This window comes from Pteronotus mesoamericanus, unplaced genomic scaffold (assembly GCF_021234165.1).
Source record: "Pteronotus mesoamericanus isolate MK-2021 breed Mesoamerican mustached bat unplaced genomic scaffold, CSHL_Meso_final scaffold_54, whole genome shotgun sequence".
NCBI lineage: Eukaryota > Metazoa > Chordata > Mammalia > Chiroptera > Mormoopidae > Pteronotus > Pteronotus mesoamericanus.
In genome coordinates this window covers 36,970,344-36,997,959 of record NW_026555321.1, presented here as the reverse complement: position 1 = coordinate 36,997,959, position 27,616 = coordinate 36,970,344, and the positions used below count along the sequence as shown (strand labels likewise).

The 27,616-nt window shown below is 40.1% G+C and overlaps 4 protein-coding genes, 3 non-coding genes and 1 pseudogene across 10 annotated transcripts in view; 3 read left to right on the top strand and 5 right to left on the bottom strand.

Moving 5' to 3' along the window:
• NEK4 (NIMA related kinase 4) overlaps positions 1-3,173 on the top strand; it is a 57,866-nt gene extending 54,693 nt beyond the window's left edge. For both annotated transcript variants that reach the window (XM_054595054.1, XM_054595055.1), the window contains exon 15: positions 2,597-3,173. In XM_054595054.1, coding sequence (XP_054451029.1) covers positions 2,597-2,689 — 93 coding nt within the window. In that variant the 3' untranslated portion in view covers positions 2,690-3,173. The remainder of the gene's footprint in view (positions 1-2,596) is intronic.
• Positions 3,174-5,096: 1,923 nt separating this feature from the next.
• LOC129088490 (annexin A2-like) lies at positions 5,097-6,207 on the top strand (annotated as a pseudogene).
• Positions 6,208-7,460: 1,253 nt separating this feature from the next.
• On the bottom strand, positions 7,461-9,975 carry SPCS1 (signal peptidase complex subunit 1). Its single transcript, XM_054595274.1, has 6 exons — positions 9,970-9,975; positions 9,517-9,820; positions 8,995-9,419; positions 8,574-8,633; positions 8,404-8,490; positions 7,461-7,931 (listed from the first exon to the last, which is right to left on the bottom strand). The coding sequence occupies exons 1-6, from the start codon at positions 9,973-9,975 to the stop codon at positions 7,806-7,808; spliced, it is 1,008 nt and encodes a 335-aa protein (XP_054451249.1). The 3' UTR covers positions 7,461-7,805.
• GLT8D1 (glycosyltransferase 8 domain containing 1) lies at positions 9,664-20,020 on the top strand. Of its 3 annotated transcripts, none has more exons than XM_054595652.1 (10): positions 9,664-9,717; positions 13,499-13,552; positions 13,636-13,734; positions 15,707-15,920; positions 17,357-17,474; positions 17,699-17,783; positions 17,951-18,063; positions 19,017-19,183; positions 19,270-19,382; positions 19,527-20,020. In XM_054595652.1, exons 2-10 carry the CDS (start codon positions 13,537-13,539, stop codon positions 19,715-19,717), a joined length of 1,116 nt encoding a protein of 371 aa, XP_054451627.1. In that variant the 5' UTR covers positions 9,664-9,717; positions 13,499-13,536; the 3' UTR covers positions 19,718-20,020. The 3 variants fall into 3 exon arrangements, with proteins under 3 accessions (XP_054451627.1, XP_054451626.1, XP_054451628.1); XM_054595651.1 differs by lacking the exon at positions 9,664-9,717 and adding an exon at positions 10,157-10,519; XM_054595653.1 differs by lacking the exon at positions 9,664-9,717 and adding an exon at positions 10,268-10,274.
• On the bottom strand, positions 20,001-27,604 carry GNL3 (G protein nucleolar 3). Its single transcript, XM_054595650.1, has 15 exons — positions 27,352-27,604; positions 26,641-26,699; positions 25,914-26,051; positions 25,671-25,784; positions 25,376-25,459; positions 24,334-24,466; positions 23,310-23,422; positions 22,946-23,060; positions 22,251-22,338; positions 21,555-21,729; positions 21,314-21,456; positions 21,099-21,235; positions 20,829-21,010; positions 20,483-20,549; positions 20,001-20,380 (listed from the first exon to the last, which is right to left on the bottom strand). The coding sequence occupies exons 1-15, from the start codon at positions 27,362-27,364 to the stop codon at positions 20,295-20,297; spliced, it is 1,647 nt and encodes a 548-aa protein (XP_054451625.1). The 5' UTR covers positions 27,365-27,604; the 3' UTR covers positions 20,001-20,294.
• Positions 21,796-21,872, bottom strand: LOC129061129 (small nucleolar RNA SNORD69). Its single transcript, XR_008528093.1, has one exon. It is a non-coding gene; the product is annotated as a small nucleolar RNA SNORD69 (small nucleolar RNA).
• Positions 23,181-23,263, bottom strand: LOC129061131 (small nucleolar RNA SNORD19B). Its single transcript, XR_008528095.1, has one exon. It is a non-coding gene; the product is annotated as a small nucleolar RNA SNORD19B (small nucleolar RNA).
• On the bottom strand, positions 24,217-24,292 carry LOC129061128 (small nucleolar RNA SNORD19). Its single transcript, XR_008528092.1, has one exon. It is a non-coding gene; the product is annotated as a small nucleolar RNA SNORD19 (small nucleolar RNA).
• Positions 27,605-27,616: the final 12 nt, after the last annotated feature.

The window sequence follows — 27,616 nt, the reverse complement described above, 5'->3', positions numbered from 1 at the left end:
GAGCCCCTCTGGTGAATCTTTTGTCATTGCACTTTTTAACTCCAGAATTTCCATTTGGTTCTTTTTATAATTTTTCTCTCTTCATTAATGTTCTTTATTTGATAGTTGTCATCATACCTTCCTTCTGTAATTGTGGTTTTCTGAAGTTTTTGTGAACATGTTTATAATGGCTACTTTGATGTCTTTTTCTGTTAAATCCAACATCTGGTTGTTCTTACAGGCAGTTTCTCTTTGCCTACTTTTCTCCCACAGTGTATGTATCATACTATCCTGTTTCTTTGCACATCTCCTAACTTTTTATTGGAAACTGGAAATTGTAGATGTTTTTACAACTTTGGATACTGGCCTCCCTGGGAGTGAGGGTTTTACTGTTATATGTTTAGTGATTGGCTGGGTTATTTAATGAAGTATATAGTGAATGTAAAGCCTCTCATGTTGCCCCTCAGTGGATGCAACCTTGGGCATGTCCACAGGCACTCTGGAATGACAGTGGATTTGGAAGAACTGTCTTGACACTCTGCGTGACCTCACCCAGCAGTTAAGGTTTTTTTGTTGCCAGCTAGCTGATTGCTCTGCTATTTTCAACAGTGCCCTGGGGCGTACTTTGTGCTACAGACTGGTCCAATCAGATTCAGGCTCCTTTGAAGGGATGGTTCACAAGGTCAATGTTTGCCATTTGTTTTGACCCTAGGGAGGCTCCTCCCAGCTTCTTGTTTCTTTCCCTGAAAGTTGTCTACAATTTAACCTATGTATCCAATGAATCTACCAAAATCCTTCCAGTTGCCATTCTGCCACTACCCATGTTTGTTTTTGAGAGCACTCTTAGGCTTGAATTTTTACATAGTCAGTTCCAAATGAAGTCAGTTTGCTTAGGAAAAGATTCCCCAGGAAAAATCTCTGAGCAAAGCTTTGGAGCTAGTTGTGAGGACAGTTAGCATGCTTGTTTCTGAGTGATACCCTCATTTTAAAAGCTCAGGGTGTTGAGGGGGCTGCATTCTCTGGTCCTCAAAGTTTGCTTCACCTAGCACAGAATCTTCACTTTTTGGTCTGGGGCAAAGGTGGATTAGGACTCTAGTTAATTTTCAGTGGTTCTGCACCCAAGGTAGAGCCTCCTTCCTACAAGTCCAAGCTGGGCATAAGAAGGAATCTTCCCCCTCTGGGCTGCACTCTTCCAAAATAACAACAGGCACTGGGGGCAGGATGAGATAGATATTTTGATGTCCTGTCCCTTCCACAAACATAGCCTTCTGACTAGGAGCTGGGGGAGAGAGCCCTGTTTTGTTAGCTTCACCAGTCTGATACAGTTTTTGTCTTACTGAGCCTGGGTGTGGGGAGGGAGGCAGTTGATCTTAGTTCAAATACCACAGACTCTCACTGTTCTTTTAAGATTTTCTTGAAGAAAATGTGTCTTTATTTGCTGTGTGCCCAAAGGACCATTTCCATAGACTTTAAATAGTTGGTTTTCTTTTTTTTCTTTTTTTTTTTTAGAAAGACTTAATTTATTTTTAGAGAGAGGGGAAGGGAGGGTGAAAGAGAGGGAGAAAAACCTTTTTATGACCCTTTTTTTTTTTTTAAACCATCACCTGAGGATATGTTTATTGACTTTAGAGAGGAAGGGAGAGAGAAACAACAATGTGAGAAACATCAATAAGTTGCCTCCGTACCAGGGATTGAACCTTGCAATTTAGGTATGTGCCCTGATTGGGAATCAAACCCACACCTTTGGTGTACAGGACAATGCTCCAACCAACTGAGCCACCCAGCCAGGCCAGAACTTGACATTTTTGAAGAGTATAGGCCATGTGCTTTATAAAATGCCTCTCAGTTTTGATTTGTCTGACTACATGAGAAGATACAGATTGTGTGTTTTGGACAGGAATACCACAGAACTAATACATTGTATGAGGAGGTCCATGACATCTGTTGAGCCCATCTGTTAATCTCAGGCATTTCTTTTAACATAGTATCACAGACTAAATTTTCTTGATTTCTAGTCAAATTGAATTTTCTGTATGTTAATTGGTTATTTTTATTATTTTGTAAATGCCTTTGCTGAATTATCTGTGTGGTTGATTTTGTTGTTTTATAAATTCTGATGTTCTAGTATTTTGTTTTATTGATTCTAAGTTTGGCTTCTTGTACATCAAGATATTGGTTGTCTTTCCATGTTTTAAATGTATGCTTATATATCATATTTTATTAGTTGTTTATAAGGAAATAGTTTTTATAAAATAAGTCTTGATTAGTAAATTTTCACTTTTGTATTCAAGGGACTCTAAAAATGAATTCTGCTCCAGAAATGTTTTGTTTTTATAATTAAAAATGTATTGTTTTATTGATTCGAAGAGCTCTTTATAAATGAATGGTATTCCTTGGCACATATGTTGAACGTATTTTACCCACTTTATTGTTTGCTCTGTAATTTTTTATGACTATATTTTAATATCTTAAAAGTTCAAATTCTTATGTAAATATACTATTAGTATTTACCCATATGACTTCTCCCTTTGTTATCATGCTTGGAAAAGCTATTCTAAGATTACAGAAATATTTTTTCTACTACATACTCATATTCTTTTTATGTTTTCCCAAATAGGTACGTTTGCGGGAGCACATGGGTGAAAAGTATATGGCTTACAGTGTGAAAGCTCGCCAATTGAAATTTTTTGAAGAAAATGTGAATTTTTGAAATTTTATTCTAATATGCTGCCAGAACTAAAGACCTATATTCAAAGGTTTTTGGCTTAAACAGAAACAAACTTACAATGATGCTGAAGGCTACTCACCAGCCTCGTATCTCTTTGTGTTTTTTTAATACTGGAAAAATAACGTGACAGAACAAATACGAAGCAAGCTCACAAAAGAAACTTTGGCTATATTATTCTCTTTGTGAGAAAAAAAACCAAGACTTTGTTTGGTTACTGTTTACTGAGCCTTAAACCACTGACTTTATATCTAGAACTTTATTTTTTTAAGGTACTAATTAGCTTGAATACATGACCATATAACATTGGATTGGAAGTTTTATATTATACTATAGTGATAAAAGCAATAGGAGAAATAAATGGCATATGTTCAGTCATACTACTTGTCATTGTTGATAACCTTAGGTAGTGGTTGATAAATTATTTTGTAAAAAGTCAATTCAAGATTCTGGGAGTAGATTTAAAGAATATGAAGTTGTATCTATTACTTGAGCAATTGAATTCCCTCTTCACATATATGGACATTGAACATTTTATTTCCATGTAATATGCCCCTCATTGAGGGTATACGAGAATTAAAGCTAATAGATGTTTTGCCTTTGTAACACTGTGTTTACATGCTGGGGTTTGTTTTAGATTTATTTTTCCATCATTGAAAACATTTCTTAAATACTTATTCCTTTACCAGGTAAGCAATTTGTATGTAGAATCCATCCCCCTTTAGTTATGTTGGACATACTTTTGTCTCCTAAAGTCTGGCTCCTTGTTTATCAAGATATTGGTTGTCTTTCCATGTTTTAAATGTATGCTTATATATCATATATTTTATTAGTTGTTTATAAGGGATACTGCCCACCTAGGAAATAGTTTTTATAAAGTAAGTCTTAATTAGTACCTTTTCACTTCTGTATTCAAGGGACTCTAAAAATGAATTCTGCTCCAGAAATGTTTTGTTTTTATGATTAAAGATGTATCTTCTTTGAAAATACACACACACACACGAAATACTTTAATGAAGTGTTCCCTTTCCAGTCACTTTCCAGGAGCTGGGAATATAGTGATGAATAAAACACTATTCCCTGTCTTTACCGTGCTCATAGCCTAGTTTCTGAGACCTCTTATTTTTACTTTGAAGGGTTTGTTAGAACTCAACTATAAAACCATATAGACTTAATGCCCAGCTGGCCAACTGTTTGTCGTCCTGAGCCAGTCACCATTTCTTACACATTTCAGAAATCAACATCTTTCTGGAAAGTCATTGATTTCTGGAAAGACAATGAGTCTTTCCTAACTCATTGATATAAAGTTGTCCATATATTTTCTTAGAATTAAAAGATCTCTTGCATACTTTATTATTCCCATTCTGTACATTTTTATTGTTTAAACATTCATTCAGTTTTCATCCTGTTTTTTGGTTATTTTGTAGTTTTTTCTTAAATACTTAATTTTTCCTCTTATTTAATTATAAAACACATTTTTAATACTGAATTTTCTTCTCAATATACCTTTGGCCACATTTCAGACTTTCATATGACATTCCTTTTGTCATTAGTTTCCAAATAGTAATTCTGATTTTGATTTTTTAAGTAAGTTTCTTAATTTCCATGTGTTTAGAGAACCAAGGAAATTCTGTCTCCTTACTCTAGGTACATTACAGTGTTGTAACTGAACATGAGCTGCATGACCTCTTTCATGGAATTGTTTTCCCTGTGGCTCAGTACATGATCCATTATTGGAAGAGCCAATAATGTGAGCATTCAATAAAGGTGAATTGTTATGCACAGAGTCACTATTAAATATTATACAAGTCTGTATAAGGTCTGATCAATAGCATTTTGTGATGGAAATAGAAATACCTGCGCTGTCTTATATGGTAACCACTAGTCATATATAGCTGTTGAGCCCTTGAAATGTGACTAGTTTGAGGAACTCAATTTTTTAGTTTTAATTAACTGCAAATAGACATGTGGCTAGTGGCACCATATTGGACAGTGTAGCTCTGTACCATTCATTCAGTAAATATTTGTTGAACACCTATGTGTCACATACTCTTACAGGTACTAGGCAAACAACAGTGAGCAAAACAAGGTCCCTGTTTCCATGGAGCTCATCTGTGGAGGACAATTAACAAATAAATACAAACTGAGATATATTAAATGTTATGAAAAATAAAGCAGGGTAAATGGATGAAGAATGATGGGGCATACCACTTTATTTTTATAGGGTAGCAGGAAATTCTTCATTATATTGACATTTGGGTAGAGACCTGAATGTTAGGAGAAAACAAGTCATGTGTATCTGAGGGAATGTTCCAAGTACAGGGAACAAGTGCAAGCCTTCCTACCAATCACCTGTCCACCTGATCTGTCAAAGTCTGAAAAGTAGTGTTGGTCTCCTACGGAAAGTGTAGCTTGGCTCTGTATCTGGGGACATTCACAGCTCTCAGCGCCTGGCCCAGCTTTTTTCAAAATGTCTACTATTCATGAAATTCTGTGCAAGCTCAGGTTGGAGGGTGATCCCTGTACACCCCCAAATGTGTATGAATCAGTCAAAGCCTATACGAACTTTGATGCCAACCGGGATGCCTTCAGCACTGAAACGGCCATCAAGACCAAAGGCGTGGATGAGGTCACCATTGTCAACATTTTGACCAACCGCATCAATGAACAGAGACAGGATATTGCCTTCACCTACCAAAGGAGGACCAAAAAGGAACTTGCATCAGCACTGAAGACACCTGGAGACAGTGATTTTGGGCCTGTAAAAAACACCTGCTCAGTTTGATGCTTCCAAGCTGAAGGCCTCCATGAAGGGGCTGGGGACTGACGAAACCTCTCTCATTGAGATCCTCTGCTCAAGGACTAACCAGAAGTTGTAGGAAATTGAGTCTACAAGGAAACGTGTAAGACTAACCTGGAGGACATTATTTCCAACACATCTGGTGACTTCTGCAAGCTGATGGTTGCCCTCGCAAAGGTTACTAAAAGAGCAGAAAATGACTCTGTCACAGATTATGAACTGATTGATCAAGATGCCAGGGATCTCTATGATGCTGGAGTGAAGAAGAAAGGAACTGATGTCCCCTAGTGGATCAGCATCATGACTGAGTGGGGCGTGTCACCTCCAGATAGTATTTGAAAGGTACAAGAGCTATAGTCCTTAGGAACATGTTGAAGAGCACCAAGAAGGAAGTCAAGGGAAACCTGGAAGATGCTTTCCTGAACCTGGTCCAGTGTATCTAGGACAAGCCCCTGTATTTTGCTGATCAACTGTACAACTCCATGAAGGTCAAGGGGACACGCAACAAGGTCTTGATCAGAATCATGATCTCCCACAGTGAAGTGGAAATGTTGAAAATCAGGTCTGAATTCAAGTACAGCAAGTCCCTGTACTACTACATTCAGCAAGACACCAAGGGTGACCAGAAAGCGCTGCTATACCTTTGTGGTAGTGACTGAGGCGGCAAGATGGCTTGAGTGTCCAGGAGTGGTGCTCCAGTGATTCCAGCTAACAATTCTAGAAAATCAGTTTGTGACTAATAGCACCCTGTGCCCATCCTTGTGACAATGATGTTAGCATTGCTCCTGTCCAGACCTTATTTCAGTTGCTGAAGCATCACCTGGCTTTCCCATCTAGTTTTCCCTTTTAACCAGAGAAATGAATATTCCAAGGTGTAGAAAATGAAATCTATGATGTGAAACATTTTGGCTCTTGTGTACTGTGTTGTAAACAGATGAAAGATGAATAAACTTAATTTTTACTTGAGAAAAAAGTGTACCTTTGCCAAACTTTTTATCAATAACATTCTTTGCTTTATGCATATCATGTCTTATTCAATGCATGATTCACAACTGTGACATCTTGGCATCTATGAAATGTCCCTCTTTGCCCCATTTAATGATTTCTGATATTAAATGTTCTTTCCACTATCACCCCTCCTTTCTGTTTGCATTTGCCTAGTATATCTGTCCTGTTTTCAGCATTGGGTGTCATTTTGAGAACATGAGGTAACTTGATTTTTAACCTTACTAGGGAGCTCCTAACTTTTAAATCACATTACACTTACTGATATACTTGGTCTATAGATTTCTGTATTCTTAATTTTTCTTATTTTTTAAAAATTTTCCTGACTTTTGCCCTGGCTGAGTGGCTCACTTGGTTGGAACATCATACCATACACCAAAAGGTTGCAGGTTCAATTCCTGGCCAGGGCACATACAGGAAGCAACCAATCAATGTTTCTCTCTCCTTTCCTTTCTCTCAAAAAATAAATAAATAAAAACATCCTCCAGAGAGGATTAAGAAAAAAATTTTCCTGACTTTTCTGTATTAAGGTCTGTGCTCCCTTTTTTAAAAAAATATAGTTTGGAAGTTCTATATCCTGGTATTGAGAAATAGAATATTATCTACAATAACCTCCCATCCCTCCCATAAAACCTTTAGAATATTTTCCCTTCAGCCCTCTGGAAAATTTAAAAGAATGTATAGCTTTATAGTTTTTCACTTTAGCCCACCTGAGGTAAAGCATAATTAAACGTTTTCTGCTTAACAGACATTTTAGTGGTACTAAAATACCACTTTACCACAAATTTACATCAGTAAATTTTTTCATTAGGTGCTAGGAACTTGAAGTTACCAAAAATATAAATGAGACTTACTGACGCTTTTAGAACCACGAACTTCTAGCTTTGGCTTTTACTAGTAGTCATGCTTACAAAATAATGAACAAAAAGACTCTTTAGACATAGACTTGCACTGTGAGTTTTAATTGAAAATATTAAAACAGCTTAACTAAAAATGAATTATAAAACTTTGGTAATTGTACTATCATTTGAGACATATATTCATTATCTTTGTAGACCTGAAAGAAACTTTGCATACTTGTATTTTCTGTTCTCTATTTCAAACAAAGATTATGAAGAAGTCTAAAATATGTTTAAGTCAAAGCCCAACTGAGAAGTGAAATATAAAGAGAACAAAATCTTTACACAGCTGTACCATAGGTGGTTTTTAGCTCGTGTTTTGGGTGTGAGAATTGAGCTCATCTCACACCATACAGGAGCAGATGCAATAGTAAAGCTGAATCATGAAAACTCCCAATCAATTATTTTTAGCATGCCTCTTAATTTTTCTTTCCCCTGGTTTCTTGTCTTCTGTGCTTGAGTCTTGAACAGGTAGCCACTTGAGGGGGTGCCGGCGATAAATGGGCCATGGAGGAAGTGTCAGCTGGGCCAGAACAGAGAAAATGCTCCAATTATCGCCATTGCACACTATGTATAACGCCTGGTTCCCAAATGACTTCTATACTAAAGGTAAAAAACAACAAACTGACATTCATATGAAAACTTGGTGCCACTGTCCAGACAAGATACTTTAAGTGATAGAAACAAGCCTCACTGTTTACACATATGGTTTTAAGAGTTAAAACAGTGGTGAGGATGGAGCAAATCCTGTTAACTTTGACCTTGGGATTATTGCTTGGAGCAGCCGCCAAAATAAACGAGCTGTATCCTTTTACACAGTTTACCTCATCTAATACTATCTGGCATTCTACTTTTGCAGGGATAGGAAGGGGAAACACTGATGGAAAGGACGAGGGAAAAGCTCGTGCCAGTTTTCATTAACAGGTGCAATCAAAACAACCCAATTCGGACAACCCAAATTGCCACTAACATTCAAATACCCACAAATTTCTTACCAAACACGAAAAAGCAAATCCGGCCATAACTATATAGACAGTCCATCCGAACTGTTCAGCCACGTACCCATAGATAAATCCAATTATCTAGAAACAAAGTATATTACATACAGTCAGGCTGGGAGAGGAGGCAAGAAAATAGGAAAAGATTATGCAAAGCCAATACTTACTGCTGAAAAAAGAATAATTCCCTGAAACATCTGTTCAGCTAGCTTCTGACCCTTGTAATCCTAGAGGTGAAGGAGAGCAAAGAAGGAATTGGTTCCACTAACGAAGAGATACAATTCCTGCCCTAGCCTCACAGCTGGCACAGAGAAACCCCAACATTAGGGGTTCCCCCAAAGACCTGGCCAAGAAATGAAATGCTGGGTTTCCCGGGGGAACTGAAGCATCCTAAAGGAGCACTGGCAGGGGAATTCTCGCGGAGGAAGGGAGGAGGGACCCAGGAGGCGCAACTCGGGAAATAGTGTAAGGTTCCCTCTGGGCCAGAAACCACGACGCAGCTGGTGGGTCTCGCACGGCGGCTGGGAAGCAGCCAGATTGACGAGCGGCGTGCGAGAATGTTGGGGCCAAGGAGGGCCGCACCCTCACCATTTGCGTGGGCAGCGAGCTCAGATGCTCCAGCATGACTGGCTGAAGTGGGCAGCAGGGTGCTGGCGTCCGGGAGCGAGGCGAGGGCGTCCGGGAGCGAGGCGAGGGCGACCGCGATTCAGGGTTTAGTGAGCGACCCTGGGCACAGCCTGGCGGGCCTACAGAGCCGGGTAGTGACAAGGCCGCAGCCCCGGAAGCGGATGTCTCAGGCAGACGCGGACAGCCTGAGGCCCCGCCCCGCTCCATCGCTAGGCGCCCTGCGCTTACGGAGCCGGCTGGAGCCCGCCGCACTGCCCGCGAAGGCCGAGGTGGTGACCGCGGCGGCCGAGCTGAGACATTGCGCGCAGGGGAAGGGTTCGCCGTCAGTGCTGTTGGGTGCTGGGAGACGCGGCCCCCTCCAACTGTCCTGGACTGCGCCTTAGCGACTTAACGGCCAACGGCGCGCCCCGTCTCCATGGTGACAGGCTATTCTTGGCGAGGACCCTGGCGGTGGGGCTGCCCCGTGGCGCCTGCTGGTGTGACTTTCTCTGGATGCTGCAGGCGGGCGGAGGCTTGTGGAACTGCACCGCGGCAGGGGAGCCCCGGGCGTTGGAGGGACTCGTCCTGAGTGCAGGGAACGCGGGTGGCCCAGCGGCGAACTGGGCCCTGGGGCCTGCAGCGCGGGCGCTGAGTTGGCGGGGCGGGCCGGGGCGCGGGCGGCGGCTCCTCCTCCTTCGGCTGAAGGTAAGGGCGGCCGCGGGGAGCGTCCTAAGGGTTTCAGCTTGCTGGTACCCGGAGTCTCTATGGACCTGAGGGAACCCTGCGTGTGCCACAGACCCCGGTACCCCTAAGCGGAGGAGGGTCCTGTTGGCCCCTAGAATTTAGAAGGGCCCACCCCAGGCCATGTCCTCGAGAGAAAAAGGGGACCCGGTCCTTGGCCATCCCTTGCACTGGTATGGCGAGAGTTCCCACCCCGAAGTCTTCAAGTTGGCCTACCAGCATGTTCGCTGGCTTCATTGGGCCCTCCCGGTAGAGACCAGCCACAGGTTCTTTCTGCCTCTCTCAAGGCCGGTCTCTGTCTAAAAAGCATAGGCCCCTCCCTCGTTCCTGTGAGCGAGGTGAGGTGCCCCTGTTTCTAAGAGAAACCGTTCTGGAGAACCCGTGCCTGTGCGTCCCAGGAGCCTCTCTGGCTTCTGTGCAGTGTTGTACGTCAGGGTCAGACCGTTGGATTCTAGGCACTCCCAGGGCAGATTGGTGTGCGGCTGCCGCCCCCTCATTCAGACAGTCAGCCAATATTCACGGTACCCTTTTTTAAAAAAGGTTTTATTTATTTTTATAGAGGGGACGGGAGGGAGAAAGGGAGAGAAACACTGTGAGAGAGAAACGGGATTGGTTGCCTCCTGAACGCGCCCTGACAGCCCCAAACCCGAAACTCAGGCTTGTGCCCTGACCCCGGATTGAACCAGCCGTCCTTCGCTCTGATAAACGACACCCAAACGACTAGGCCACACCGATCAGGGCCACCGCATCTTTTTTGTTCCAAGAGGTGCGCCAAGCATATATATGGCTGTGACCAACCCTATGCTTTCCTACCACAAGAATATGTCAAGGGAGACAGCCACGTAACTCCAGAAATACATGACAGCCGAATGTACTCCGATAGGAATGTCCAGGAGATAACAGGAACTCAGAGGAGATGTAGCTAAAGTTAGAATTTAGGGGGCTCCCTGGACTCCTGATAGCCAAACAGGACCCAGCCAGATGTCGAGGTGGGAGAAAGGGGATGAATTTCCTTAGTATTGCCCCACCTTTCAACCCGGCAGGCTCTAAACCGACATTTTTTGTCTTGTGTAGAAATAGACATCTCCCTCTGTATTATCGCTCCCTAAATGAACTTTACAGGGTGGCAGTTGTAGAGACTTTATGATATTTGAGCTATACAGATAAGATGGGAAAAGGAAATTGCCTTTCAGGATCCATTTGAGAGAGATCTCCATGGAAATCCATGCCCTTATGTTGGAATTTGTTTTCATGATTATAAAATATCATGCTCCCTTTCTGAGCTGAGAATCAGCCTTCTTGCTCTTAGATTAACAAGATCCATCATTCAACAAATATCACATGCCTACTACCATTTGCCAGATAAGGTTTGAGGTAGGCTACTTCAGTAAACATTTTCATTGCGGTCCCTTTTCTCTTAGAGCTTACATCAGCGAAGATAGAAATAAACAAAATTTCACAACGGGGCATGGTGAACTTCCCTGAGGACAGAAAAATGACCACGGTCTTTGGTAATTTTGACAAGACCAGTTTGATTGGAACAGTACAGATAGAAATCTGGTTGGAGGAGGCTAAAGAGAGAACAAGAAAGCAAGGGGAGCTAGAGACTAAATCCCTTCAAGCTTTTACAGCGAGGGGATGCAGAGAAATGGATTTGTGAGTCAACTGGGGTGTGGGAGTAGTGGCTTTTTTTTTTTTTTGAATTAACTAGAAGTTACTAGAGCATGATAATATGCTGCTGGGTATGATCCCAAAGAGTGGAAAGAGTTTACTGATGCTGCACCAAGAACAATTATGAGATAGGTTACAGAGCATCAGTGGAATGGCCTTTCATGTACATAAGAATGGGGGAAAACAGAAAAGGTGAGCACAGTTGCTGAATGTGGGTATTAATGCAGGTAACTAGCAAGTTAAAAAAAAAAAACTTTCCCCCTAAGGTTCCTTCACCCATATTTTTGACTCCTTCCATGGGTGAATGTGTGTGTATTTTGTGAGTGAATTGGGAAGATTTTAAAATTTCTAAACAAAAAATAATAATTTTCATAGTGAACAATTTGAATATTGCTGATCAAATTGTATACTGTTGTGTACTCTTAACAAAAATATAAGCCGTTATTATACATTCCAGGGTGTACATGCAATTTTGTTTTGAGAATAAATTCCTTTTAACACAAATCAATAAATCCATTATCAGGAATAGCACCAGGAAAGGAGCTGTGGTCAGACATACTCCATAATAATTGGCATTTTTGCATATAGATAACTGTGGAAGAGTTTCAGCATCAAGTGGTTTCTGCCATGCTAATCTACTTAAGTACATCAAATACCTGCTAGGATTGTGTTTTTCTTGTATCTGACTGAGTGGAATAGTACAAACACATGTGCTTCTTGATTCACATACTACCTGTAAGTAACTTACTGGACCTTGTTGAACCAAAACACTGTCCCTTGTACCATTAACTTAATGAGATTTATTTGAATGAGGTAGTTTTCTCCAGTCTTGGTGGAAGTTGGCTCCAAGCAGGCAGATGTTGCAGCTTTCTTTGTTTGATCACCTCCCAGCCTGCCAACTTCCATAGGTAAGGCTCAGCCCACAATGTGATAGAAGCACATGGCTTATAGTATATTCTTGAAAGGAAGTTTATTGACATAACGTACTTTATATATACTGCTCTAGAAGGAAAGACACAAAGAGTATTTTAGATTATTCTTGGGGAGTCTGAATTATTTTCTCCCAAATTTGTAATCTGGCCTGTGATCCCCAGATTTTTAAACAGTCCTTCAATATATTTCTCCTGTTTTCAAAGGCCTTGAAAAATCAAGTAACCGATATGCACACTCACTACTTAACAGTGAAATTAATTTAAGCTTACTTTGATTTTAGAAATATACTATATTAAAAAATGCTTTGTTAAGTTAATAGCCTTTTGTAAATGTTAGGTACTCTCATGGGAGAAGATGAAGCAGAAAATGTTAAAAGTCTTTAAGTGTATGCTCGTTGTTTAAAATCTATTTTTTAAGGAAGCCTTACCTGGAGGTTGTTATAGATATCTAATTGTTTAATTTAGTACCACCTGCAGTCTTGTTTCCATTGAGGTACTGGCATGGGATTAGCATAAACCACAGAGAAGAAGCTAATTTTTTTTCTTTTAGGAGATTTTAATTTTTTGAGAATAGCACTCTAAACTTTTTTGTTTCAGTTTAGGTTTTGTGTGTTTTTTTTTGTACTCTAAACATTTGATAGCAGAATTGGATTTTGTGAATTTTTGTAATTGTTTCTCTGCTATAGTTTTAAATGAATGTGGAAAATGTTCTTTTTCCCCCCTTTCTTTAATTCCAAATAAAGATGAATGAGACAACTCAGAACAGGAATGCTTTGTACCAGTGAGGCTGACCTCAGGTTACTCTGTCATAGACAACTGACTACCTAATTTAATAAGCAATTTTAAGAAGTTCATTGTGATTAGACCCTAACTATTCCTCATGGTAGAATTTCTTTTGCTTCTCATCCAGAAGTGTATAACATACAAAGTTATCTTATTTTTCGCAAGTTATTTGGAAGTATTTTCATGACTACCATAAAAAATTCAGATTCCAAATTGGGGTTCCTGGAAACTGTTAATTCAAACTGAGTTTCTGCACAAAGTATGCAGATCTTGTTTCTACCTAAATAAAAGTATTCAGGCATTTTGATGGCCATTCTTATGTATCTACTGACTTTGGGGGCTTGTTTTTTGTTTTGTAGGGTTAATAACTAATATTTATGTAAGACAGAAGAGAAAGATGTCATTCCGTAAAGGTATGCTCTTTCTACAAGTTACGTTTTTATTCCTGGTCAAAAGGTACAGACGTATAATGCAGGCTTTCCCCTCTGTGTTTCAGTAAACATCATCATCCTGGTCCTGGCTGTTGTTTTCTTCTTACTGGTTTTGCACCATAACTTCCTCGGCCTGAGCAGTTTGCTAAGGAATGAGGTTTCAGGTATGGGAATGCTTGGCACCTGTCCAGGACCTGGAGTTCCCTGTGTCCTACATCCTGAGTTATATCGTTAGGTTAAAGGAAAAGAAAGCTTTCTTGGTCTTATAGAAGCTCCTAAAGGCTCTGGGATAAAACATGGTGGTACTCACTGTGCTTTTGCAGCCTTCCCACTCCTGCCTCTTCTCCGTTCTGTGCAGTTGTTTGCTAAGGGTTTGATCTGACAAAAGGCACTTCACCAAATCAGAGGCCAGAGAGGAGCCTCTATGAGCTGCTATTCTTTGCTCACATTTCAGCAGAACAGGGCTTCAGAATGTGGGGACAGTTGAATGTCACTAGTGTTTGGTGTCTGCTGTATTCACTACAGGGCTACTTTCCTTCACCTGTTACTTTTCTATAACCCGTGGAACTGTATTAGCAGGACTCAAGTATATAGTAAAACAAAACCATAAATCCTTGTAAGTGATTTAAAAAAAAATCATTATATAATTCCATTGCTAGTTATTTAAAATTATTTGTTCATACTGCTCTGTCTTGGTATTGAGGGATGTTTGAGACTTCAGCGTGTTAAAAATCATTTTTGGATTGCCACATACCATAGTTGATCAGAGCAAGAAAAATCTAATAGCTTTCTGCTGACTTTCACTAAGTGCTCTGATAGCATGTTTTACAATATAACAGTGTTTATATACATGTATGTATTTATACATATGCCTATATACAGGGGGGAGTAGGTTTACAATTATGAGTACATGAAACACAAAATTTTACTCTCCTGTTATTTACTGTTGTATTATTTTCCATATGAACTTCTACTTTTGCCTGCCCCTGTATGTATATAAAGTAATATCTGCTCCTGGTGGGAACATATATTAAAAAAGATAGCACTCAAGCTCCATGACAGCATTTTGTTTGCTGCTTTATCTCCCATGCTTCTGGGTGATGGTTGGTACATTGGAGGTGCTCAATAAAATATACATTTAATAAAATGATCATTGCCTGGAGATAACTATTACTAAAATTTTGGCCTTAGTACCTTCCAGTTTTTTTCCCTTTCTATATTTTTTCTATAGAGTTGAAATTATACTATATATAAATTGCACATATGACATGTTTTAAATAGGTCACCATGACAGTAGAAACTTATGTAACTTTAATGCCACATAGTTTCCACAGAAAAATGCCTTTCGGTACAACAACTTTTTGATGGCAACCCCACAATAAGAGATGTATTACATACAGCACATGCATATACATGTCTGTGTGCTGATTATCTACCTTTCATGATGGTAGATATTTGTCTGTTCATGGCTATAAGCACAATGTTCAGATATTACCTGGCACATAGTTGGTGCTTGGTGTTCAATGGATGATTGAGTAAATAAACGTACATATTATAAAAGGCAAAAAGGAAGGTTTATCAGCAGTATGTGCAGTTGCTATGTGTGATGCATATATTGTAATATTAATATTTTCTAATTCAATGCTCTTTTCCAACTCAGGAACTCTTTTTCTACTCAAATTCTGTTCATGATCCACTAAATTGTTTTCATGCCTACTTACCAGACATTATTTATGGTCTGAAAAACTTTTTTAGTTTGTTTCTAGGTGTTCACAATTATAAATAAAATTGTGGCTTTTGATTACATCTCAGATTTTGGCAAGAGGATTGGTCAAAGGCCATGTACCTGTGTAAGGCTCTTGATGCACGTTGCCAAAAGTTGCTAGAAAGATTGTTATATTCCCATCAATGATGTATCAGAATTTTGTCAACCTATTTTTGTTTTTTTAAATGCTGTTTCTGCTTTTCTAAAAGCCTGTTAAACACAATTTCTGGGCTGTATACTTCACATTGTAATGGGGAAGAATGAGGTAAATAAGCATCATTAATAATCACCTCTTTTCTAGTCTTGTGCTCTATGTCAATACCTTATGAGATTGTGTTTGTATCACAGTATCTTGTGTGTGTTCTTTGCAGATTCAGGAATTGTGGGGCTGCAGCCCATAGACTTTATCCCAAATGCTCCCCGTCATGTGGTAGATGGGAGACAAGAGGAGATTCCTGTGGTTATTGCTGCATCTGAAGATAGGCTCGGGGGGACCATTGCAGCCATAAACAGCATTCAGCACAACACCCGCTCCAATGTCATTTTCTACATTGTTATGCTCAATGGCACAGCAGACCATCTCCGGTAAGCTCTGCAGGCCTGATGCTTCTTCTAGAGGATGCTATATAAGTATATATTTTCTCTATACAATTGAGATTTTACCACATAAAAACTGCACATGTTTTTCTATATTGTAAGCATGTCCCTATGATAGCAGAAATAAGGAACCTATGTAAAGATGTAAGTCAACCGGGTCACTATGCACACTGTTAAGTTGGTATTTATTTAATTAATTTTAGTAATAAGATTTTTTTCAATGAAAGAAGCAATGTGTTGATTTACATCCTGTTACAAGTTCGTATCTCATGAACATGTTCTGAGTAGCTCTGGTCTAGAGTGGGAAGAGATGTGGGAGCAATGGCAAGGTAGTGTGGAGAACTGAGCAGAACTGATCTAAATTCTGGCCAAGAGTGACCGAAGAACATTACCTTACTCTTTGGAGCCCTAGTGTATAAATATGGGGTGAAAATATCCAACATTGAGGATTATTGTGTCAACTGAGAAAATATATTTAAAAACAACATGTAGTACATAGTCACTCAGTAAATGGTTTTTACTACTATAGTGGTTGCTAATAGAAATGGAATCTGAGGGACAGTCTCACCTATGCTTTGAATTAAGGTTTACAGTTTATTCCAAGAAACATCTTGTCTAACAGGTTAATAGTTGTCAAAGTTTTAAAACATTTCTGTCCTTGTAACTTTGTTTTGTGAGTTATTTTTCCATATTTTAAAAACAGCCCTGGCTGGTGTAGCTCAGTAGATTGCGTGCCGGCCTTTGAACAAACAGTTGCCAGTTCAATTCCAGGCCAGGTCCCCACTTGGGGGTGTGTGAAAAGCAACTGATTGACATGTCCCCCACATGTCGATGTTTCTCTCTCTCTTCACCCTTCCTTTCTCTAAAAATAAAATATTTTAAAACCTACAAAACTTAGGAACCATCTAAAATAAGAGACTACACAAATAAGTGTCCACAAAATTAATTGAAATACTTAGGAAGAACATGAGTACTTCTTTAGGAAACACTTTTCTTACAGGCAGTACCTTAGACTTGGGTGGGAGAATTTAGTTGTCAGTAAATTAATGTCTCTGCCTTAATTACCAGTTTTGTTGATAATTAGCTTTTCATTACCATCTTACTTTGACTTCTTCACCCATGTATTTGGAGGGACAAGAGTTGAATGGTCCATGTGGTGATAGTTTTTCTCCAACAGTTTAGTGTCAGAAGTGATCAGAAGTGTGATGTGAACATTACCTGTTACCATAGAATCTTGGCTCACGGAGGGACTTCGGTAGGAATACTCTCTTCAAATGTAGAAACCAAGACTCAGAGAAGTGAAGGGGCTTGAAAACACCTATCTTGTCCCTAGGGTTTCTCTTTGGGAGGCCCCCTGCCCCCCCCCAAAAGGCTGTGGTTTTAAGACATGATTATTTAAAACTGAAATGTTTTATTTTCATTAGGTCTTGGCTCAGCAGCAGTACCCTGAAAAGCATCAGGTATAAAATTGTGGTTTTTGACACTAAACTTTTGGAAGGGAAAGTAAAGGAGGATCCTGACCAGGGGGAATCCATGAAACCAGTGAGTTCCTTGCATCCTTGTTTGTATGTGGGAGTACTAGGAAATGACTTAGTATCTGGGTAACTGTCTACAGTGCAAGTAGTTTCCTGGGACCAAGCCTGGGCAATTGAAGTGATCTTTGGCTATCTTCTCCTGTATCAGAGTATTCTGGGAATTTCTAGTAAATAAAAACACAAGAGACTGGGGAATCCTATACCAATGCCTCTTTCCTTTTTCTTCCACAGTTAACTTTTGCAAGGTTCTACTTGCCTATTCTGGTTCCTGGTGCAAAGAAAGCCATATATATAGATGATGACATAATTGTCCAAGGTACCTAAGAATGTTACTCATTGGTCAGTGTTGCTCTCTGTCCAGTGTGAGCTGTAGTGATTGTCTTATTTATGTTATCATATAAAAGGTCATCCTAGGAATAAGTTGGAGGAATAAGGAATCTTCAGGCAACATAAAATGTAAGTCTTATACCTTACGTATTTCAGGTGATATTCTTGCCCTCTACAATACACCACTGAAGCCAGGACATGCAGCTGCATTTTCAGAAGATTGTGATTCAGCCTCTACTAAGGTTGTCATCCGTGGAGCTGGAAACCAGGTAAATTCCCTATTAGAACCCAGCAGACACTCTACTCCCTATAGAACAGGTTAATGGGGAGAGGCAGCAAAATCAGGGAATTCATTTTTTTGGAAGATTTTTTTCTAGAGAGGGGAGGAAGAGGGAAACATCAATGTGCCAGAGAAGTAGAGCCACAGCAGCCAGGGCGGGGAAGGTTTTTCTGCTGCATTTTATAGTCAATTATTTCATCCCAAAACTCAAGCCTGTCTTCGTTTCCTATTCTGCCTAACTTGGAATGCCAAATACCACTTTTATTTGCTTTATATGTAGAGCCCTTTGCTAATAATCTGGAAGTCATAGTTTTTAATAACAGCTCCTCTCTTCACTGGCTGTCACATTAGAGCCATGTGCTGCATGGTTATGGGACCATTGGTGGTCACGTAAGATTATAATGGAGCTGAAAAACTGCAATTGCCCAATGCGCTGAGTCATCTTAATGTCGAGACACAATGTATTACTCATGTGCTGTTTGATGCCAGTATAACCAATCCTACTGTGCATTTAGGTACAGCACATATAATTATGTACATAGTACTTGAGAGTAACTGTATTACTGGTTTATGGACTTACTGTTTATCCTTAATAAAGTGTACTCCTTTTTACTTTAAAATATGGCTTTATACCCACAGCAGCCTCATACATCTAATGTTTACTGCATTCTGATTGCATCATTTTCTTTTGTGCTTGGTTTAATCATTTGTTGCTTTGTACAGTAACATGTTCTCTAGGTTTGAAGTCTGGGAGCAGTAGGCTATACACAGAGTAGGTGTGTAGCACAGGCCACCCCATCTAAATTATTGTTTAGTGCATGTATGTTCATACAATGGGAGTATTTCTCAGAGCATCTCCCTGTTGTTCAGTGGTGCATGACTGTATATATCTTTTGTTTCAAGCAGTAGACATACTACAACATATCCCATTTGTGTTTTTAGTACAATTACATTGGATATCTTGACTATAAAAAGGAAAGAATTCGTAAGCTTTCCATGAAAGCCAGCACCTGCTCATTTAATCCTGGAGTTTTTGTTGCAAATTTGACAGAATGGAAAAGACAGAATATAACCAACCAGCTGGAAAAATGGATGAGACTCAATGTCGAGTGAGTATTAAACTACTGTAGCTGTATTTCGACAGGTATGAGTCACGATTCTTCACTAACAGCTTATACTTGTTATTTGTTCCAAGAGAGGGACTATACAGCAGAACACTTGCTGGCAGCATCACAACACCTCCTCTGTTGATTGTATTTTATCAACAACACTCCACCATTGATCCAATGTGGAATGTCCGACACCTTGGTAAGTAGAAATAATTAACCAAAGGCCTAACCTAATATAGGACTGTCCTCAGCAGTGGGATGTATCATTTCAAGTTTTCCCCAGTTTGATGTGGCATTTTCTTCTGTCTGACTAGTACATCATTTGGTTTTCTTTCAACATAAGGCTCCAGTGCTGGAAAACGATATTCACCCCAGTTTGTAAAAGCTGCCAAATTACTCCATTGGAATGGACACTTTAAGCCATGGGGAAGAACTGCTTCGTATACTGATGTCTGGGAGAAATGGTACATTCCTGACCCAACAGGCAAGTTCAGCCTAATCCGAAGACATATGGAAATCTCAAATATAAAATAAAATATAATTTATGCTATAAGCATTTCTCAGGAAATCTTGGAAGATAGTATGTCTGAGAAGTAGCAGTTGTGGCAACCCATGGAAAAATGGACATTTCAACTGGGTAAAGAGGACCAACGGCACTGCCTGGCAGTCAGCTTCTGTGATAACACTACATGTGTCTCAGTTGTTTGCTTATTACTGCAGTGCTGAATGACCAGATGGACTGATAAGGCTGGTACAGCTAGTTCAATACTGCTGCTTGGTTTTATATTTGTAACCTGTGACCTGACCTATAAATAAAGTGAAACCTACATTTTTCAATAGGTACCTGATTTTTTTTTGTCCAGGTAAATACACTTCTATCCACTCAGTGTATAAGAGATGAATTGTCTTTTATGAAATTCAGATACTTTCTATATTGCCTGACTTTTAAAATGAATATATCATGATACATTTACATATTTCATGATACACATATTTACAAAATTTACACAGCTTATATCATACCAGAAAAAAATGGTACATTACATTCATAGAAGAGTTTGGCATACTGTTCAAAATGTTAAAAAAACAAACCTAGCAGGACAAAGTTATATTAGATATAGTCTGTACTGAAGTTGTAAGCATCATCATCCTCTTCAGGCACTCTATCCAAGACATAAGATTGTTCAGACTGTTTGTCTATATTGGAGGAAAGAAAAGTGAGTGTTTTTGGTTTTTTTTTTAAGTAAAAACAACTCCATACAACACTCATTTGTTAGAAGACCCCTCCACCCAACTCACCTGCTTGAGACTCCTCAGGCAGTGCCTCCCAGGCCTCTTTTGTAGGGAACATGTCTAAGCTCTTTTTCTGCAAGACAATGAGAAACATTACTGTGTTAGTAGCCCTTGTGTCTGCTCACTAATCCAAATTAATTATGTAACTGAAAAAAAATCTCTGAAGATACACATAATGAATAAAACTAAAACTAATTACTGTAAGACTTATATACCAAGATTGTATGGAGCTTTTTTTGTACTCTATTATGAAATATTTAATTTTTACCTTTGGCATCATCTCATTTGCTGTACATTATTTATACCGGAAAACTTAATTCAGCATAAAATAACTCATGAACAACATACTTACATCAGTTTCTTCATCAACACTTTCCTGGTCATTGTCAATGTGTTCATAGTCCTCCCTGTCTTGCTGCTTCCTCTCTTTCTGTTTCAGCGATTCTTCAGGTATATCCTTTTCCTCTATTATTCCATTTGTCAGACCTGAGGACTGGAAAAGGATGCTACTCGCTAAACGAGGGCTTCTGATGGCTAGGAAAGGAACATGGCACATGTAAATAAATGAGACCTTTAACCGGCCTGCCAACTGATGAAAAGAGCCAACACAAGCCTTGCTTACCTTGTATGCTGTGTGCATTGTTCTTTTCCAGTTCTTCCAGATTGAAGCCCCATTTCAAGTCTGTCACAATGTTTTCATTAAAATGTGAAGAAAGAGTCCAGGATGAAGGGGGATGGCAATAGTAGCCTAAAGAGCCACTGGTATTGAAAAGATTTGTCAAAAATCAGTTCTTTTATTCTCTTGTGTTCATCAAATGCTAAAAGAAAGCAGCTTACCCTGTCCACTCGGACCAGAGCAGTTTGGCAGCACCTTCTACATTTGGGGTTCCGCCTTTTTGGTGCAGTCCTCTTCTCTGAGCAAGCAAAGTAAAAAATTCTAAAGGGCTCTTAAAGTCTGGGACAGTGTATTTCAGTACTACCTTTAAAGAAAAAAATCCAACTGTCATTCACCTGATACAGTATGGCTAAAGAATGGAAAATTTTATGTTTAAAATATTCATGGTAAGGGTTCTTTTACCTGTCGAGTGTCAGCTTGGGACAGGATAGCGCTAGCAGCCTCCACTGCTTTTAATATTTCAATACTTGCTGGACTTCTCAGAGCAAGCGTGGTGGGAGAGTTAAGTGGAGACACAATGAAACTTGGACTATCTATGATTGTGATTTGTTTGTCCAGGGGGACAACCTGCATGCTCCTAGAACAAGATGGTAACTGGTGAGGGTACTACCATCACCACCAGTTTGCCTGGAGGACAAGAGACCACATGAAGCTCAGGGTTGGATTGAACAAACTCAGCATAGTCTGTCAGATCCAGTTTATCATCATTTGCTTCATGTTTATCTAAAAACAGAGCTCTCCCCCCTTCTATAAAGAAACACGTTATACCTTACATATTGAACAGGACACATGTGGCTTCCTCTACTAAATACACCCCCTCTTCTAGCTGGCAGACTTCTATTCATTTAAAGGTCAAGTTCAGGCATCATATCCTCTGAGGGAGCTTTCCCTGTCTCTGAATCCATTTACTTACTTGTCTTTTAAACCAGATTGTGGGCAGCTATCCCATTCTAGTTCTTTCCCAAGCCTAGCATTGGCATTACCTCTTCCTTTCACTAACACCTCTGAAGAAAGAATGGGAAACTATCTTAATGCAAAACAAAATTGTATTTGCTCATCTATAATGACATATTATAATTATGGAACAACTCAGTTTACCTTGTAAGCCCCATGGATACACCGACATTACATATCTGTTCCTGTTTTAAGCTATTGATGATGCTGCTTTTCCCCACATTTGGAAAACCTACAAATAGTAAATGCACAGATAAAAAAAGGAAATTCTGCTGGTAATTATTTGACACCTGCCTGATGTTTAGAGCAAGATCAGAGTTGGATCTGAGTGTCTTCACTTTAACACTAAGACCAATCTTAGCATCTTCATTTCTTGCACAAGTACTGAGAGATCAGGAAAAGACAATTCAAATAAACCTATAGCTTTAACAAGCCAACATCCCACAGAGCCCAGCTGGGGGGGGGAGAGAACCATAGAAATTTTGTAAAATTTGTGTTTATACTGTGTGTGTGAGGTGTGAGTGCTTGGTAGAGTGGGCAAAAAACTTTAAAACTAGTCATTAAGCAACTACCCCATACAGTCTTTTCCTTTAAGTTTTAAAAAATGTTTATGGATTTTATAAATTTTCTAAAATGTTCAGAGAGGAATGGAAAGAGAAATGTTGGTCACTTTCCACACTGGCCGCAACTAAGGATTGAACCCCCAACCCTTTGGTGCACCTGATGATGCTCCAACCCACCAAACCACACTAGCCAGGGCAACCCCCTCTAACGCTTAACAGAAAAACTCTTAGCATGTAAGAGATCAAGACAAAAAGTTGTGTTAAATGAAAACTCACCAATTACTCCAATGTGAATGGCTTTGCCGTAAGTCTCTTGAAAACCTCTAAGAAGTTTCCAAAGGCCTTCTTTCCCAACACAGACTTCACTTTTGAATGGAGCTTTTCTCCTTATCTTCATGTTAAAATTGCAAAGTTAGTTTAACACTTCTGACAGCCCGTAATGTAAAACTCAAATATTTGGCTCCAAAGCTCAGCTATTAAAATTACCATATTCTATTGCCTTTCAGATTGTCTCTGGGTGACATCAGAGTTGGATCTTACAAGGTCTCACTTTTTAAATCAAGACTTTGTATACTCATCATATTTCAGCCATCCAAAATCTGAAAGCAGTACACTTCCCACCAATGACAGTTAAGGGTACCTTGATTATCTTCCCTTTGTCCTTCAGATTTGTTGATGCTCTGAACACGACTGTTGGCAATTCCCTCTTCAAATAATTTAGCCAGTTCTCCAAATTCTCCTTTGGTACCAAATCTGATAAGGATTAGAAATAAGACACACATGTTCTAATTTGGTCATTCTGTTGAGATACATGTGCAAATCTGATAAACTATAGATTTTACCCTGGCTTGCCTTTTCTCAGTTTTTTTCCAAAGAACTTAAATGGATGATGGGGAGAAGATAAACTCTACCATACTGTCCCCACCTTAAGAGTTCAGTATGTGTACCTCTACTTTTTCAATTCTTTGTTGTTTCCCCTTTCAAGATCAAGTCAGCCTCTAGATTATTACCCTATTAGCCAGAATTTACTGTGAGATAGCAGCCATGTTTACTGACCACATAGTAACTGCAGATCCCATTATTACCCTCTGCTTTACCGGTCTTTATTTTGGGTTTTCCTGTTCCTGCTGCTCAAACCCCGGCAAATTTAACTACACATTTCATCTAAATATTGTCACATATTAACACTGTGCAGATGGAAAACATGACAGAGTCATCACTTCCTATGTGAAATACAGAGTCCAGGACAAATAACACTCCCTTTTTATTACAAAATCAGAAGCATGTAATTCTGTAACACTGTATCACACTCAGGCACAACATATGACATTTTAGGTGACACGTTCAAATTTCTGTCCATCTCGTGTGAGACATTCATGTACCCTGCCAACCACATTCAAGCAGGCGTTACTTCTGCTGGATCCTGTATATTGCACAGTAAGCTATGGAAGTTTATACTCTGAAATAAAAAATAAGGTGCTAAGTATGGAATGACAAACATCTCCACCCCTCTGCCCAGTCTCTGACAAGAAGAGACCAAATGAACTGGCTTTATTGAGGTCAGAGTTGGATCTTTCAGTCTTCAGTGACAATCAGACTGTTCAGATGTTTTCCTCATACCTCACCAGTGTACATGAAATACATAGGGCATCCCTTTTGCTCACCTGATTTATTTAACACAAGTACCAGCTTTTTCTGTCCACCCCGGACAATGGCCTCTTCTACCTGGGGACACCTGCAACCAAGAGGATCTCTGGCATCCAACACTTCCAGCACAACATCTGAGGCTTCAATCACCTGTCAAGGTAAAACTATCAGGGAACTATCTGGGAACACCCTCCACACAAGTATACTGGCATTATCCACTTTGTAACAGGGTAAGCTCAGAGCTGGATCTCATTTCTTCATTTTGAAGAATGTTCACATTCATCATTTCTAACAGCAAAGTAAAACACAGGTGTGCTCAGGAGCCTCTGGCCAATCATTAACAGATTTCAAAAGTGTAAACACCCCCACTGTCTGAACATAAACCCTCCCATAGTAAATTAGGTCCTGCCAAGAGCTGCTGAGAAGCATGGTCAAGTTCTACTCACAGGGGAGAACCAGCTTAGGAAAACAGGTGTTGGGGGTGGGGATGCTAGGGATTAACTACACCAAGACATCCCCTTGATCTCCTACAAAGTATTTTAGAGCAGGGGTCCCCAACTCCTGGGCGGAGGACTGGTACAAGACTGTTAGGAACAGGCTGCACAGCAGGAGGTGAGCGGCAACCAAGGTAGCTCACAATGCCGCCTGAGCTCCACCTCCTGTCTCCACCCCCCGACCACCCTGGTCCAAACTGTCTTCCACAAACAGGTCCCTGGTGCCAAAGAGGCTCGGGACTGCTGCTTTTGAGACCCGTATTTTAATGTACTTTCCTCTCTCAACAACCACTGGGTCAAAGGTGTTACTTTAACACAAAGTACCACTTTTGTAAATCATGCTTATGGTTAACTGTTCCTGTGCAAAAATTTAAAACGATAAGAATATTTTCTTCAGCCAAACAACAGAAATGCTCTCAATAGAATAAACCTACTTGCTTCAGCTCTTGTGAATGGCTTCTTCCAGCTCAAATGAATTCTACTTCATCTTTTGGTGTCAGAAAAAAGAAAATGACTCTAGTCTTTTAAAACAGTGTCATTTTTAGAAAACCCTAGTTTAAAATACCTTTTTAAGTTCCTGACAATACAACTTCTTTGGATTCTGTTTGCCCAGTTTGGCTTTGTTCCTAGCTTTGCATTGCCCCAATTCCTAAAGGTTGAAGGCGAAGGAAAAAGGACACAAAATTAGAAATTCAACAGTTGATGCCAGTTTCTCCATTTTCCATGGATGATCAGTGGTATTGCAATGGATAAACAGTATCTGAACTCAATCCTTTTCTTCCCAACAGGCATAGCAATTTCTGCCCTGTTCATGTGCTTTTTTTCTCCATAGACCTCTCAATTCAGAGACTCAATCGTACCTCCTTCACAGGTTCCACATTAGATGGCTCAACAACAGGATTAGTTTTAAGTTTTCTTTTCTTTTCCTGTTCCTTATGCCTGTCAAGTTTCTGTTGCTGTTTTAGTTCTTCAAGCTGTATCCGAACCAGAAGAGAGATGGGTGAGCCAAAGTGACCTGCTATAATTAGTAAATTATACTAATTTACTTCAAAAAAAAAAAAATCACACATCACTTGTTGAAAATTTCAGTTCATGTATCTTACCCGCTGTTTCCTTAGCTCAGCTTCCCGAAGAAGAGCTTCCTTAAAGGGAGCACTGTTTGGAACTCCCGGATCTTTCCTACGTTTCTTATGACCCCGTTTCTTAGCCTCCTTCCTCAATTTTCGATGGTGCTCTCGAACCTATCATCATAAAAATTTTTTTTATCGGTTTACAAAAATACTACACAGAATTTTTGTAAGAAACCAATCTGGCTGCAAGTTTTACCCGTAAATTGACCCCAAAAAATTAAAAAAAGGAAACTTCAACTGTAATTACACAGAGATGCCTATTTATGTACAAAACAGCAAAATGTCACTGGGAGATTCTTTTTGTAAAGGTTGTTAACATGTCAATCAAAGTTTACAGACTTTATTACTGAATTACTCAGTTTCCCACAGCTGCACTCTTGATGCCTACGATGTTGTGCTGCTCTGGCCAGGTAACTCAGTTGATTAGAGCACCATCTGGATACACAAAGGTTGTGGGTTCAATCCCTGGTTAGGGAACATACAGGAATCAACCAATCAATGTATAAATAAGTGGAACAAAAAATTGATGTTTCTCTCCCTACAGTCAATTTAAAAAAGAGAACCTGTACCACGGTCAGTATATGCAACCTCCATTTCCTGAAATGAATCATAGTAATCCAAACTTCCTGTTGCAGGAGAAGTGGGGCAGACATCAGTTTAGCATTATAGTTGGTAGACCTCTCCCAAGCACAGGACTTACCTTTTTTTGAATTTTATACCGCTTATGGCAGGTCATGCGTTTACTTGCTTTCTTTAACTCTACAAAGAAACACATCACAAAAAGAGACACAAATTGTTTAGCTGTTGGTGACTTCGCTCTGGGGTCAAGTCCCTGTTCAAGTAATTAATAAGCTCTCCAACTTAATTTAAGAGACATGTGGGGAGCATAATAAAAATGCACATGCCACTCTCAAATCGCAGAGAGTTTGACTCAATAGATCGAAGAGCGGAGCACAACTACCCCCTCCGACTCTTCCTATATCAGACTGAGAGCGTAGTCGGGAGAGTAGGAGACCCAAGACAACAGCAACTACACGTAAACCACGAATCAGAAACCAAAGGAGCGAAGGGTGGGTTTGAGAAGTGAATCTCAGACCTCACCGGGGCTGGACTTAACGTGGCCTCATAAGGGAAAAGAACAGCCCTAAACCTGGCCCAGACGCTATTTCATTACGAAATTCTGGCCTGATCCTTACCTGTGTGTGCCCAACCCTCTCATTTGTACCATGGGCCTGCGATTAACATTGGCCCTTCCAACTCTTGGTTCTAAGCAGGACCAGGACGACCTACCCGCACACCCCTACTCCTGCACAGACCAAATCTCAGAAGAGTTCCCAAAAGAGAACCCGAATGGGTTCATCGACCATCAGAGATAGTGGCTCCTCCACGCCCAAGCCCACACAACACTCACTCGGCCGCTTCATACTGGCGGTGAGACGAACAGTGGCAGCAAGAACAGCAAGTAAAACCTGTCCCCGCCAGCACCACGTGTGATCTTAAGGCACCAGCGAGCGTCACGCACTCACGCTGCCGCCCTGTCGTAAAGCGCGCCGCCGTAGGCCCTCGTGCGCGGGCACGCAGTGTCGCGCGTAGCCGGGATCGCTTGGCGGCCCCAGGGCTGGTTTTGCGGCGGCACCGGGAGGGGTGAGGGAGGTGAGGGCGGAGAGGGCGGTGAG

What these genes read in the sequence shown, in the direction of transcription:
- SPCS1 (XM_054595274.1), bottom strand. An exon ending in GCCTGCAGCATCCAGAGAAA is followed by an intron (nt 9,420 to 9,516) that starts GTCACACCAGCA and finishes TTGGCCGTTAAG; the next exon opens with TCGCTAAGGCGCAGTCCAGG. An exon ending in GCTCGCTGCCCACGCAAATG is followed by an intron (nt 8,634 to 8,994) that starts GTGAGGGTGCGG and finishes CTTCACCTCTAG; the next exon opens with GATTACAAGGGTCAGAAGCT.
- GLT8D1 (XM_054595652.1), top strand. An exon ending in GGCACAGCAGACCATCTCCG is followed by an intron (nt 15,921 to 17,356) that starts GTAAGCTCTGCA and finishes TATTTTCATTAG; the next exon opens with GTCTTGGCTCAGCAGCAGTA. An exon ending in TGATGACATAATTGTCCAAG is followed by an intron (nt 17,784 to 17,950) that starts GTACCTAAGAAT and finishes TACGTATTTCAG; the next exon opens with GTGATATTCTTGCCCTCTAC.
- GNL3 (XM_054595650.1), bottom strand. An exon ending in CCCAAGCTGACACTCGACAG is followed by an intron (nt 21,457 to 21,554) that starts GTAAAAGAACCC and finishes TTTTCTTTAAAG; the next exon opens with GTAGTACTGAAATACACTGT. An exon ending in CAATGCACACAGCATACAAG is followed by an intron (nt 21,011 to 21,098) that starts GTAAGCAAGGCT and finishes TTCCTTTCCTAG; the next exon opens with CCATCAGAAGCCCTCGTTTA.